Raw genomic sequence first — 13640 nt, 5'->3', positions numbered from 1 at the left:
CTTTGGTCAAGTCAAAACAGATAAATATCGCTAATAAATGCGGGATATCGGACCGCAGGCGGGCGAAGATTGCATTATAAGCTAGCTCTGCATGGCAGGGCTGTGTGTTACCGGCGTTACACGGCCTCCCACCTGTGGTGGGAGGCCGTGTAACGCCGGTAACATGGTGGGAGGCCGTGTAACGCCGGTAACACACAGCCCTGCCATGCAGAGCTACATTATAAGCGCGCCAACCCAAACTCACTGCATGGACATCACATTTACGAAATCGAAGTCCAAAGTCAACTACGTCATTGTTAGAATAAGAGAGGTTTTCCATCAAACGGGACCATACCACCACAAATTTTGGGCCGACTCGCAGCGATTTCGAAGCTGTTATCCAATTGGGTGGCTGAATCTTACCAATATAATGAAAACAATACAAATAGACTCCCTAAGTGGCTGTGAATAGTGACAATCGACCAATCAGATATAACCTTGCAAACACGCTGCGAGTCAGCCGCAAATTTTGCACAGATGGCGTTGCACTGGCATTGAAAAAGGGTGCATGGGAGCATGGGAACGCGGGCAGTTTCCCTCGCTATGGGTAGGAAATGCATTGAGCAAGACACACTTCCGGGTTCGCAAAAAAACGAGGATCCCATTTACGGGGCGCTCAAATATAACTATTTGCTGTGATACATAGCAGAGGCGTATATGTTTGTGATGCTGAGAATAACATCAGTAAATAAATGACGGGTTTTAAAGTTGCGATGAAACAGACTTCTGAAGGTAGCTCGCTTGGGGAACACGTCATCCCGGCCGCTGTCCGCTTTGACCCCAGTAATTCACACTGGTTTTGGTCGGCCCCAGGTACCCAAGTCACTTCGACCCCGTCACACTTTTGCGTACATGTCCACGGAGACGATTCAACATGTTCAACAACAAAGCCAAGACAAAAATTGAAAATATCAATAAAATGGCTTCACAAAGGCTGAAATACACGATACTCGATGAAGTATGAAGTTTATGAAATGAAATCAAATTGACAACACAAGTGTTTGTCTCGGGTAATACTATGCCTACCAGTTGAAGTTGAACTATTCTACAGACTGTTTTTTCCATACAGTGCAGTATTTGTCAGTGACAAATTAATCTTTGCAATACATTTTTTTGCGATGAGCTGGAAATTTGATTAATATCGAGTTAATGTACATAAATATTCCGTTATTACTGGGACACGTTTATTTTCTCGATCCGCTATCTGCGGACTACGTGCTGAAGTACATTGACTGTTCATGTCAACGATCGTTTCTCCCTCTGCAGAGTTTCTGTATCCCGTTCAACAACGCTGTACCTCGATCACACGATAGTGACGCTATGTAGCTGTGCAGTATTGAAACTTATCATAAATGGCCACCTCGTCTAACAGTAACACGTATTGTCAGGATTATCGTACGGAAAAAAGACTGCAAAACTAAGACTTATGAATCTTCATCAGAATTGAACACATCATGATTGTACACGAGTTATCAACCGTGAATGCACGTTGAGCTCGGCAGTTACACAAGCATGGTACGCTACATGCATAGCCCTACGAGTATGGCGACAGTGTCCGGCTTTGGCTACGCCGGGGCTACGCCGCCTACCGGAGGTGGGAGGCGGCGTGGCCAAAGCCGGACACTCTCGCCATACTCGTACGGCTAGCTACATGCACTGCCGCGATGCCGATCGTATGCATTCCAAGGCCTATCCCGGAATTTGTTTCACAAACAACCTCAAAGGAGAGCAAACATACTTCTATGGACAATGACGAATACGTTTCTTGGCGAAGCAAAATCAAAACAGTGCAGCAGTACATGAAGTAGGTCATGGCCTTGGACTCTGTGCACGAACCTGATTGGACACTTCAATACCTTTGACCCAAAGTTATTATTCATCAGCACTTCCATGCCATGAGGCTAGGTAGAGAACGTATTACGTACGCAGTGTACGCTGTGTGTTAGGAACGCACACAGGGAATGCACAGCGTACACTGCGTACGTACGCAGGGCTAGCGAGAGAGTTGCCGACATCGACGGTTATTTACGAAAAAAGAATAAAAGACTGGCATTTTTGGAAGCGATCGAGTAGCTGCGGTAGGCAGGGATACGACTTGGGCCCAAGAACGCTGAATTTCGGCAGTAATTTGGCTTTTTACGTCAAGTCCAAAAATGGATTTGAAGTCACCAACTCTACGTACGGGTCTTTGCAGGGCTGTGGTGAGCGGGGCTATTAATAGCTGTAGCGGAACACACAGCATCGTACGCAGGGCTAAGAACGTATGTACTCATTTCTGGCGATCGAGCAGCGAGGGAAACAATCAATTACCAAGGATGAAGCTAATTTGCTAAACGATATTTTATCTTGAATAGTGAGTTGAATGAGTAATAAAATATCATATTTTTAATGTTCAATACGAGGTTGAAACACGGAGGGACCGTGGTTGAAACCAGAGCTATCCAGCTGTAGCCAACCTGGACAAGCACATTTCACAGCGCCCTCAAACAGTCGATTGTTTTCACTTGTCATACGCGGCGTAACAGAAAAATTAAAACTTTCATAACTTCATTAATATCCAAGCCACGCCCACCAAAACCTTTTCAGTTCTAGCCATTTGAATTCTGAAGATGTCTACCAAATTTGACTGAAATACGTTCAGCCGTTTTTGAGAAAATGGACCAACAGACAGACAGACAGACAGACAGACAGACAGACATCGCTGCGACATAACCTCGCTGCGCGCATGCGCACGCGAGGTAATAAAACGACTACACACAATTTGATGAGATTTGCTACAAATGTTGATCACACCAAGATATATCAGCAGTGGGAACCATTAAGGGGTGACATGAAAGATAAATGCTAATTTGCATATTTAATGAACTTTCCTAACAAGGAATATATGTCTGATTTGACTTGATCAAAATTAACCAAACTTGGTATGTATATTAAAGATACTATGATTTAACATTATTGAAAGTCATTAAGCGTTTTAACTTCAGCCAATTCCTAATTTGCATATTTCATGAACTTTGTTAATTAGGGATATATATTTGAAATGACTGGACCAAAGTTGATGAAACTTGCATTGACTTGACCAAAGTTGACAAAATTTGCTACACTTATTGCAGATACCATGATACAACATTACTGACAATCACTAAGCATTTTTACTAAAGCCACTTCCTAATTTACATATTTAATTAACTTTGCTTATTAGGGATATATACCGGGATTTACTTGATCAAAGTTGGCAAAACATGCTATGTACATTGATGATTATACCAGGTACTAGATCAAAACAATATCGAAAGTCATTTCACATTTTCATGTCAGCTTATTTATAATTTGCATATCTAATGAGCTTTCACAGCTCGGCATATATGGCTTGAAGGACTTGGCCAACGGTAATTACACTTGCTAGATAAAGTGGTGATACAATAAGAGCAGTAAAATTACTTTAATATTTTTATTTCAGCTAATTACATATTTGTATACTTCATGACCTTTTAGAATTAATCGGCGGTGATTATTGTTCATTATGTTGATCATAATAATTTCAATGAAGTTGCAAACATGTGGCAAAGGTTCAAATTTACACATAACTTCAATATATAATGAAACACGTGAGCATTTACAGTTCATATCTGGTTACTTTCAGTGAACTGTGACTGAATAGAGGCATGGCTTCGAATTCATCATCTGACTTTGGTGAAAAACTGCTGACTGACATTGATGACAAGGTATTGCTGTGTGCCATTTGTATGGAGCGTTTCAAGTCACCGAAAATACTGCCTTGTCATCACACATTTTGTGAACATTGTCTCACAAAATGGGTCAAAGCAAACAACGGTCAGCTGATATGTCCAACATGTAAGAATCAATGGCCTTTACCCTCTGGAGGGGTACCAGCTATCACCAGCAATCGATTTTTGAATGACCTTTTGGAGGTTATCGGTGATGTCAATCCTGGAAGGGTCAATGAGGCAGTCTGTGATGGATGTAAGAAAGAGGCTAAGTATTGGTGTGGTGACTGCGGAGGACAATTTTATTGTGAAGCCTGCATAAAAACTCATACAGCAATGAAAGTCTGTCAAGATCATGAACCAATGACAATGAAAGAATACAATGAAAAGATGTCAACACAACACTTCAGAATGACTAAAGCCAGATTCTGTCCTACACACCACAGTACTAAATTAGAATTCTACTGTGATACTTGTCAAGTGCCAATATGTTATAAATGTACAGTGGTTGACCACCCAGCACCTGATCATAAGATGTTGTCACTAGAGTCAGCGATGGAGAAGTACATGCCAGAAATGAAAGCACACTCCCAGAATATTGCTCAGAAAGTCACCAATTTAAAACTCAGGAAGGACGGAGCACATGATCTTCGAAAAGACTTGGATGCAAACAGGTCTACAGCTGACCAACAAATTAACACACTGTATCAAAAGTTAATTGATGAAATTAAACAGCAACAAATGAAAATGTTGGGTCAAGTTGATGATATCTACATATCAAAATGTAAACAAAGTGATGCCAATATAGAACTTCTGGAACATAAAATTGCCAGTGCAGAAAGTATGCTTTCATATCTGAACCATCTCTTGACTTTTGGTGGAGCTGTGGACATCATGACGGCACAAAAACAGATGAAAGATCAACAGCAGCACTATGATAATTTGACCAATGTACCTTATGCTGACATTGACAGTGACCTGGTATTTACAGAAAATTCTGAGTGTTTACGGATTAATCTTGGTGTTGTCAAAGGAAAAAATCTGACTAAACCAGGTATGTTGTTAACCCTTATTCGACAAAGTTCATATTTCACCATCATGTCACATTGGCTAAAACTTAAATGAAGCACAACATGTCCCATATGGTGTATTTTAACAAAAAAGTGAAAATTTGAAGACCTCTGAAAACAGAGATTCTTTCGAAGGTGTGTTTTTCTTGAATAATAAGAAATTTACGCATACAATAATTGCCACAGGTGAACAACGTTAAGCATAGTTTTAAATTGTTTAATGTGACATACAAGCAGCTAAACTTTAAAGCTGTCTACATGATCTGTTGTAGGAATGAATTAATTTGATGTATGTGTGCAGGTAAACCAATACAGTCTGAAGTAGGGAAGAAAGATGGAGATAGGATGGAGACAATCACACATACACAACTCCAGGTGCAGAGGAAAGAGGAAAATATGACAAAGCAGACTAGTAACACTGGACTTGAAGTGATCGAAGGAAATGAACTTGGTGATGTTGAAAAGAAACAGACACAGCCTGAGCCTCTGGTAGTGAAAGCCAAACAAGATCAGCCAATAAAAGCAGTCCAGTTGACAGAAGGAGATACTACAAAGTCTACTAAAACCAAGCGATCAAATCTTACAACATGTGAAAGGGAAGATTCATCAGGTGAGTGAACTGTCTTAAGTAAACAATTATAATTTATTCAGTACATTTATTCAGACCTAAATTTTGATACTTTGACTGTACCTTGAAACAATTTGATAGGGCCTGCTGAATATTCATCTCTGAGATTTATAAACTAAAAATTGAACAAACTGGAAGAAAAATGTACATTGCTTATATATTTTGATGAGTTTGTTTCCATGAAGTTACATTTGTTGTTCTGCTGTGTGTATGGCATTCTAAAATAGAAGTTGACAACACCATGATCACTAACTGGAAATGTATTGACGCCAATTATAATTTTCTTGGTTGAGTCAAACCAAAAACAAGTGTACATGTATGTTTGTAACTCATTTTAAGTCCATCATCATCAAAGTTAGACTAAAAGTGAAGTGTAAACTTGTGCCTTAAGTAATGCATTAGAAACAGAGAGTAGCAGTAAAAATAACCAAAACTCTAGCATAATACACAGGCTATTGTTCAGAGTAACCATGTTTATGTTATTCACAACCTTGAATATGGTCAATGCTGACACACATAATTGGGTCAAGACATAATATGCACACTTCACCTTTAGCAAAGTGTTCTGTTCAATGTTGGACACTTTATTTAGTTTGACATTTTTGTTTATTTTTACTCCCTACATGACATCTATGCAAATTAATGAAATTCAAAACTTCCTTATAAATGTGTCTGCAGGTAAACCAATACAGTCTGAAGTAGGGAAGAAAGATGGAGATAGGATGGAGACAATCACACATACACAACTCCAGGTGGAGAGAAAAGGGGAAAATATGACAAAGCAGACTAGTAACACTGGACTTGAAGTGATTGAAGGAAGTGAACTTGGTGATGTTGAAAAGAAACAGACAAAGCCTGAGCCTCTGGTAGTGAAAGCCAAACAAGATCAGCTGACAAAAGCAGTCCAGTTAACAGAAGAGATACTACAAAGGCTACTAAAACCAAGCAATCAAATCTCAGACCTTGTGCTATGAAAGGTTCATCAGGTGAGTGAACTGTCTTAAGTAAACAATTATTCGGTACAAGACCTAAATTTTGATACTTTGACAGGCTTTTTAATATTTTGTACTTTGAAAAGGCATATTGAATGTTCATCTCTGGGATTCATAAGGATAAAATTGAACAGACTGGAAGAAAAATGTTTCTCATCTAAAGGCCAGATCTCCGGGATGAAGTTTGTTCTGGGATTCATAAAGATAAAATTGAACAGACTGAAAGAAACTGTCTCTCACTTACAGGCCAGGTCTCCAGGATTAAGTTTGTTCTTGTCTGTAAGAGAATTATGGGGTGTCATAGCTTTTTGTTTTCAATTGAAATTGTAATCTAGTCAGTAAATTTCCTGGCCAGTCAATCTGACGCCTGACACAGGCCTTTAAAGTTATGGAATTAACTCGTTACATTTGTTGTTCTGCTGTGTATATGGTATTCTAAAATAGAAGTTGACAATACCATCACTAGCTGAAAATTTATTGTGCAGAAGCAGATTAGCTATACAGATTAAACCAAATGGCATAAAACAAGTGTAGGTTTAATTCATTTTAAGTTGATCATGACCAAAGTCAGACTGTGAAGTGGAAACTTGTACAATTAGAAACGTGTAGCAGCAAAAACAATCCAAATCCTTGCATTCATATGATGCGTCAATCCTAAGACACTGAGTTGGATAAAGTTTGACATTTTTGTCCATTTTTATACACTACATCACCTCTATACAAATTTACTAAAATGCAAATCTACCCTATAAATCACGTGATATTTTTGATATCACACAAACTATGATCCTCAAACTGGACAAAATAATAAAATATTTTCTCATGCAATTTATATATTTTGTTTCCTTCAGTAAGCTCAGTAAATCTCAAATGACAATAAAATAAATATTTCTTTGTTTGTCTGAAAATCAAAGAGTTTGAACAAAAAAACTTCTTAACACACATTACCTCATTTGTGAGACCTGTACAGTATGCAAAAGTAAGGTTTTTACTTTGAAACTTTGGGGTTAAAATTTGGCTCTACATGACCCCTAATTCGTACACTCAACTGTGAGAATGTCAAAACCAACTTGAAGACCCTACTGGTACCAAAACTATGAATTCTTTTCAGTAGAAATTAACATTGTCACATCCATGATTTGTTCAGTTAAGTCATATAAATATTTTACTGACATGATGATAATAACAATAATAATAATATTTTATCGCTTGCTTGTAAATATAGGATTTACATCACATTTATGGCAACTCTTGTTTTGTTAGTAGAGAAATAAGCTGATTTTCATTTGTATCGTTTGGGAAATTGATTTTACTGAAAAAGTTCTTTCTTTGGACTTTGTATTTCTGACAGACTAATAAAAAGTGTGTTTCATCTTCAATACTGTTGGTGTTACACTGATTGCAGTATCTTTCAGTAATTGGGGTTTTTGGAACAGTGTGTCTCCCTTTTTCAATTGCTAGATCATGATTGCTAATGCGAAGTTTGGTGAGTAATTTTCTTTTCTCACCTTGTAACTGTGTTATTAAAGTAGGGTTCTAATCTAAAATATGTTTTATTTTGGCGTACATTCTTAGTTTACCATTTTCATCAGTGATCAAATTTTTCCAAAAGACTTCATAATTATTTGTTAAATTTGTTTCATTAATCCAGTTATAACTTTGTGGTGTTTAAGTGATGGAGCTTTATCAAGGAGAAAGTCCATTCCATTGTCTTTAATTAAAGCACTTAAACAGTTAAACCAGTATCTATTGTTAGTGTTGTTTACCATTTGCTCCAGAAAAGCTTCTTTAGCAAGATTATAATGTGGTAGTTGTACAATATGAAGCCAGTATTTAACAATGTTAAGTTTGACCTCAAGTAGAAGTGGAAATTGTCCTAGTTCACCCCTCACAGTGGCATTACAAGCTTGTCTATTACACTGTAAAATGTTCTTACAATATTTGAGGTGCGTTTTTTTCAATTGCTGATGTATCCCACTTCTTGTAATCCATGAAATCTTTTCCCCAAATCTCTGAGCCACACAGTAAAACAGGTTTAATAATTGAACATTGAATAAGTATGGGGAAATTTTATCTTTCTGTTGTGCAATAAAGCCCTTTTTAAACTATACAAAGATTTTGCTGCTTTATCAGCCAAATTTGTAATTGTGTCACTGAAACTACCATTTGATTTAATTGTCAGTCCTAAGTATGTATAGCTCATAACAGATTTGATGCATGTATTACCATAGTTAAATAAGTGTTTATCTATCAAAGGAGATTTACTAAAATTAATTGCTTGGGTTTTCTGTAAATTAACATCAAGTTTCCAATTTGAGCAAAATGTGTGTAGTGTATTTAACTACCTCCACAAACCTTCTTTTGAAGTAGAGATTAAGACAAGGACACAGCGTAAAATAATGAGTTAATTGGAGTATTATTCAACACTGGTGGTTCAGTATTTACTTTGTCTAGATTTGTTTACAAGTCATTGACATATAGATTGAACAGATGATTGAATCACTGGACTTAATGATGCTTTGTGAATGACTGATACCATTTCTATTGGGATCTATGTACAGTTAATTTTGACCCTAGCTAAATTTAACCCTTTGCGTGCTGAAATCTTTCCCACCAAATTTTAGTGCAACATTTTACCAATTTTTATAAATTTTTCTGTATTTTTTATTATTTTGGACCATACGAACATCACATTTCATTGCCTACAGTTTTCATCAAAATTTGGGCAAAACTCTGAAAACATTTGGCTGGGTACATTTTATAAAGCTGACAAAAGTTGACCTTGGCACTCAAAGGGTCTATCTAGTCAAATTGAGTTGAACTTTTAGCAAGTCCACAGAAAATATACCATAATAAATCCTTAGTAAATACTGTGGAGTACTTTATTTTCATGTGGAATTTATTTTCGCTATTTTTGCAGGGGCAAATTTTCTGTGAAAATTCATTCCACGCTTAACATGTGGCTTCAAATCCTTTGATCTTGGCGGCAAGCTGTGATTTGTTTCCAATGAATTCAATGGTAAACTCTTGGGCTTTATTATAGTTTTCACAAAACATTGTACCGCTTGTTCACCATACCTGCAGCAGAAATTAACACTTTATCAGCTTTGTCATCATTCTGTTTGTACCGACAAACTAGTGACCCCTGAAAAAAAATACCACAAATGTTATTCACACCGTATGTCTGATTACCATTATTATATTTTGAAAAAAAAAACATGCATCAAACTCACGATTTGTTCGGTTTTACATTCACTATTATTCTGGGGAAGTTTGTTAGCTGTAGCATTGGTTGCCGAGAACAGTGCATACAAAAGAGAAGGCGATCCCAAGATTGATAGGATGTACTATGGCTTTCAAGGGGTTGACCAATGGTATCAGTGGTCATAGACAGCTATGATATGATCAATGTATGAAAACATTCCCGTGAAGCTGTCACTTCTTTCAATTAGGCGAAAATAAATTCCAGCGAAAATAAAGTATTTCACAGTAAATCATTAAATGAAAATGTTGAACTGCCACTATTCTTTTGGTGTTGTGATTCTGATTACTTAAAGAAAGGTTTATTTTATTCATGACAGTAAAAGCTGACCTGATAAATTCACATTGTCACACTACCATATCTTGAATTTTTACCAGTTTATTGGCCAGCATACCAGAAAAGACATTTTTACAGAATGTTTTGAAATATTGTTCCTATTCAATTTTGTTGTTAGCAAATGCATGAATCTGTTCATGAAATCCAGTGTTTGCTGTCATTCATAAAGGTTAATGAAAGAATTTTGACTTGATCACTGCAAACGAGAGAAATATGAGCAAACGATGAATTTTGAACTGAAATCTACAAAAGTGTTGCCATGGTAACAGCCTTCACTAAAGTAAACAAATGTTTGCATAACACATGTATTTACGTTAGTATAGTTTAAAAAAACAAATGAAGTCTAAAACCATTTCTTATGCTTTGTAAAGTTAGTTTTACTAAAGATTTTTACTGTTGCCATGGTAAAATGACATTAAAATATCAAAATTACAAAAATAGCATACTTTTAAAAAATGCCCTATTGAATGGTCATTGTGTGGCTGTTTGATTTATATCAATAACTGTTCTCAATTTTGAGCTACATCGACAAACAGCTGTTACAACATTTCAATTTCATACCATTTATTTACTTTTGACCTTTGACCTTTGCACCCCTGTGGTCAGCTGGTCAAAAATTTAGTTTTGCATGTCAGTTAAATTCTGGAAAGAATTTAAAGAGGTGTAAAAGGTTTAGCCTTAATTCTACAACATGTCAAATGAGGTCATGCATGGTGCATGTGTTTTACAAAAATCTTTACATGTATATGAAGACCACTGAGCATTTCTATACAAAAACAATACATTTTGAAAAAAGATATTTAATAGAAATGGTAAAGGAACAATAAAATATGAAATAAATATAAAAGACTTCACTCTGATGAACTGTCATTTTGATGCACTTTGATGTTCGTCAATATCTATTTCCAATTTCAAGCTATATCAGCAGACATAGCTTCATGTTAGGTGAAAATTACACTTTAAATCACTTATTTGCTTGTTTGACCTTTGACCTCTCTGACTTGTGGTCAGTTGGATTAATTGGGTTTGTTGGGTCAAGGTCCAAATTCAGGACAAAAAAATTCCAACTGGTTTAGAATTCCACAAAATATGGAACAAATCCATCACTAATACAAGCTATAGAACTACATCATTTCTATATATTCCTAGACCAACAATACATGTGAAAAGCAAGTTTTATGAAGCAAAATTTACAAGGTTACCATGGTAAAAGGACATTAAAATGTGAAATTACAAAAATGAAAAAAGTTGAGAATTTACTCTGATTAATTGTAATTTTGATGAAGTTTGATTGGTATCGATATCTAGTCTCAATTTCAAGCTGTGTTTGTGAGAACAACTTGTTACACGGCAAATGTATTGAAATTCCATGCTATTGATGTGCTTGTTTTAACCTTTGACCTTTCAGGTGGCTGGTCAAAATTCATACTGGAGGGTCAAGGTCCTAGTCCAGGACAGAAGTTCAAGGATCCATGTGGTTTGACCTTCCACAATGATCGACTTCTGGTGTGTGACAAGGACAACAACATTGTTCAGATACTGAACCAAGACTACACATGTGGAAAGGTGCTAGGAAGTTTCAGCGGTCAGTTTGCCAAGCCATTCAAGCCACAGTCCGTAGCTGTCTCTAAGGACAACCATTACTTCATACTTGATGTCAATAATAAACAAATTATTGTTTGTGATCAAAATAATAAAGTTATCAGAATAATTACTTTACCTGCAAATATAAATCCCTACTGCATAGCTCTCTTGAAAGGGTTTGTTTTGGTCACTGATGTCAAGGGTCATAGGTTACTCAAGTACACTGTAACTGGTCAATACATTGCAGAAGTTAATGACCAAGTTGGTGGCAAAAGACCTTTCAGCTACCCCTACTTTGTCGCTGTCAACAGTAAGGATGTCATCATGGTGTCTGACCATTTCAATCACTGCATCAAGTGTTTTGACACCGACTTGAATTACTTGTACAAATACGGTCACCGCGGTACTGGCGATAGTCAGCTGTACCACCCAGGCAGCATTGCCGTTGATGGCGCTGATCATGTTTATGTTTGTGATCACGGCAATGATAGGATTACGATTTGGAGTCGAGATGGGACTTGGATTGGTCATCTTTTCCATCGTCAAATGAGCTGCCCCTACTTCATGGCAGTGACCACCGACGGTGATAGAATTGCTGTTAATGGACCATCCACCAATGAAATCTATGTATTTTCTAAGTAGACTGAAACACCAAGATGATGTGTATGTCTAAATTTCATCAAAATATTGGATTTTTGTCAAAACTTTCGGCGCGAACTCAATTTCCGATTATCACTCAAGCGTGACGACGAACGAATCGTACCGTTTACATGTTGTTTACATTCCAAAAACCATCTTTTTCTCAAATTTAGAAAGATAGTTTTCGGAAAATATTATTCAATGTTGATGTCGCCTCATGTCTAGAGTAAACATCAACCCAAATGAAGTTGTTTTTTGACAATTTTCATTCAGAAAATTTAGGAACTTTGACAAAAGGGTCTCACACAAGTTGCAACCATAGCCCACTGGACAGCCAGCGCGATGCGATGGCGTACAATGAAACAGTGTGAAACCACAGGTTATCGTAACGTTGCTTGGATAGTCGTTCGAGGCGGGCGGCCGCAGGTCGCCGTTTACTTGGAAAAAAAAGAAAGGTCAGACACCGATTTCAGACAAGCAGCCAGAAAGAAACAAAAGAAACAATCTGGCGTCAAATAAATGATCCTCGACTATCGCAAATACCTCAAATGTTTATTGCTCCAGTATGGCCGGCCTAGAAACGTTACATGTGCCGAAATTTGGTAATATTCACTTCCTGGGGATTCCGCACACTTGCCCTGTATCCGCCATACTGACGTAATTGGACTTCGCATTGAATTGTGGGTAAGGTAGTTCGAATTCAGTTTTGGAATTTTGGAAAGTGCCCGGTCACGGTGACCGTAGTGTCGTCTGCAGCTTTGCAACAATGGCGGGTGACTAGAACGTGATGTGCGTCCGGGATAGGTGACGACACATTCTCTGAAACAGATTTTCCAACGTTTTCCAACACTCCAACAGCGTAGGAACTTGAACAGCTCATCGACGGAAAAGATTAAAGTGCAACTAAGGATGTCGCTAGGTATGCTTAGAATATTTTTTGAAAGATAGTGGTACCACGTATGTACAACTGAAACCGCTGTGGAAACATCGCCCGGTAAACTTGTCACAATGGATTGTTGCGGTGCAAAATATCAAAACACATTAAAAACTATATAACAATACAACATGAGCATGTGGTGTGTTATAAAACACCTATAGCCTGGTCTTTATTCGGGCTATAGCGCTCGTCTATTACCCCTCGTGGCCGTGTGTTACCAGAAACACATCGCTATACCCCTCGGCCTACGGCTTCGGGGAATAGCGATGTGTTTCTGGTAACACACGGCCCCTCGGGGTAATAGACGGGCACTATAGCCCTCATGACCAGGCAATAGGTGTTTATTATAACACACCACATGCTCATTCCATGTCGCGATTCGCCAGAATACGTCACGTGACGAGAAAATAGATACGGCTAGTCCC

At 37.5% G+C, this 13640-nt stretch overlaps 3 protein-coding genes across 3 annotated transcripts in view; all 3 read left to right on the top strand.

Moving 5' to 3' along the window:
• The window catches only part of LOC139133972 (regucalcin-like), a 93408-nt gene that overhangs the window by 61110 nt on the left and 18658 nt on the right, over positions 1–13640 (top strand). The gene's annotated exons all lie outside the window — the stretch shown is intronic.
• Positions 3687–12601, top strand: LOC139133971 (E3 ubiquitin-protein ligase TRIM56-like). The gene is made up of 4 exons (XM_070700794.1): positions 3687–4821; positions 5139–5447; positions 6144–6451; positions 11464–12601. The coding sequence occupies exons 1-3, from the start codon at positions 3705–3707 to the stop codon at positions 6437–6439; spliced, it is 1722 nt and encodes a 573-aa protein (XP_070556895.1). The 5' UTR covers positions 3687–3704; the 3' UTR covers positions 6440–6451; positions 11464–12601.
• On the top strand, positions 9807–12281 carry LOC139133735 (tripartite motif-containing protein 2-like). The gene is made up of 2 exons (XM_070700501.1): positions 9807–9831; positions 11464–12281. Exons 1-2 carry the CDS (start codon positions 9807–9809, stop codon positions 12279–12281), a joined length of 843 nt encoding a protein of 280 aa, XP_070556602.1.

The sequence above is a fragment of the Ptychodera flava genome, chromosome 5 (assembly GCF_041260155.1).
Source record: "Ptychodera flava strain L36383 chromosome 5, AS_Pfla_20210202, whole genome shotgun sequence".
NCBI classification, from domain to species: Eukaryota; Metazoa; Hemichordata; class Enteropneusta; family Ptychoderidae; genus Ptychodera; species Ptychodera flava.
The sequence above is the reverse complement of the archived record's forward strand: the minus strand, read 5'-3'. Positions and strand labels throughout refer to the sequence as shown.

Bases quoted from the DNA above. Each gene is read 5' to 3' on its own strand.
- LOC139133971 (XM_070700794.1), top strand. From the start codon at position 3,705: ATGGCTTCGAATTCATCATCTGACTTTGGTGAAAAACTGCTGACTGAC. The intron at 4,822-5,138 runs GTATGTTGTTAA...GTATGTGTGCAG, and splicing joins AAAAAATCTGACTAAACCAG to GTAAACCAATACAGTCTGAA. The intron at 5,448-6,143 runs GTGAGTGAACTG...ATGTGTCTGCAG, and splicing joins TGAAAGGGAAGATTCATCAG to GTAAACCAATACAGTCTGAA.
- LOC139133735 (XM_070700501.1), top strand. From the start codon at position 9,807: ATGGCTTTCAAGGGGTTGACCAATG. The intron at 9,832-11,463 runs GTATCAGTGGTC...TTGACCTTTCAG, and splicing joins TTTCAAGGGGTTGACCAATG to GTGGCTGGTCAAAATTCATA.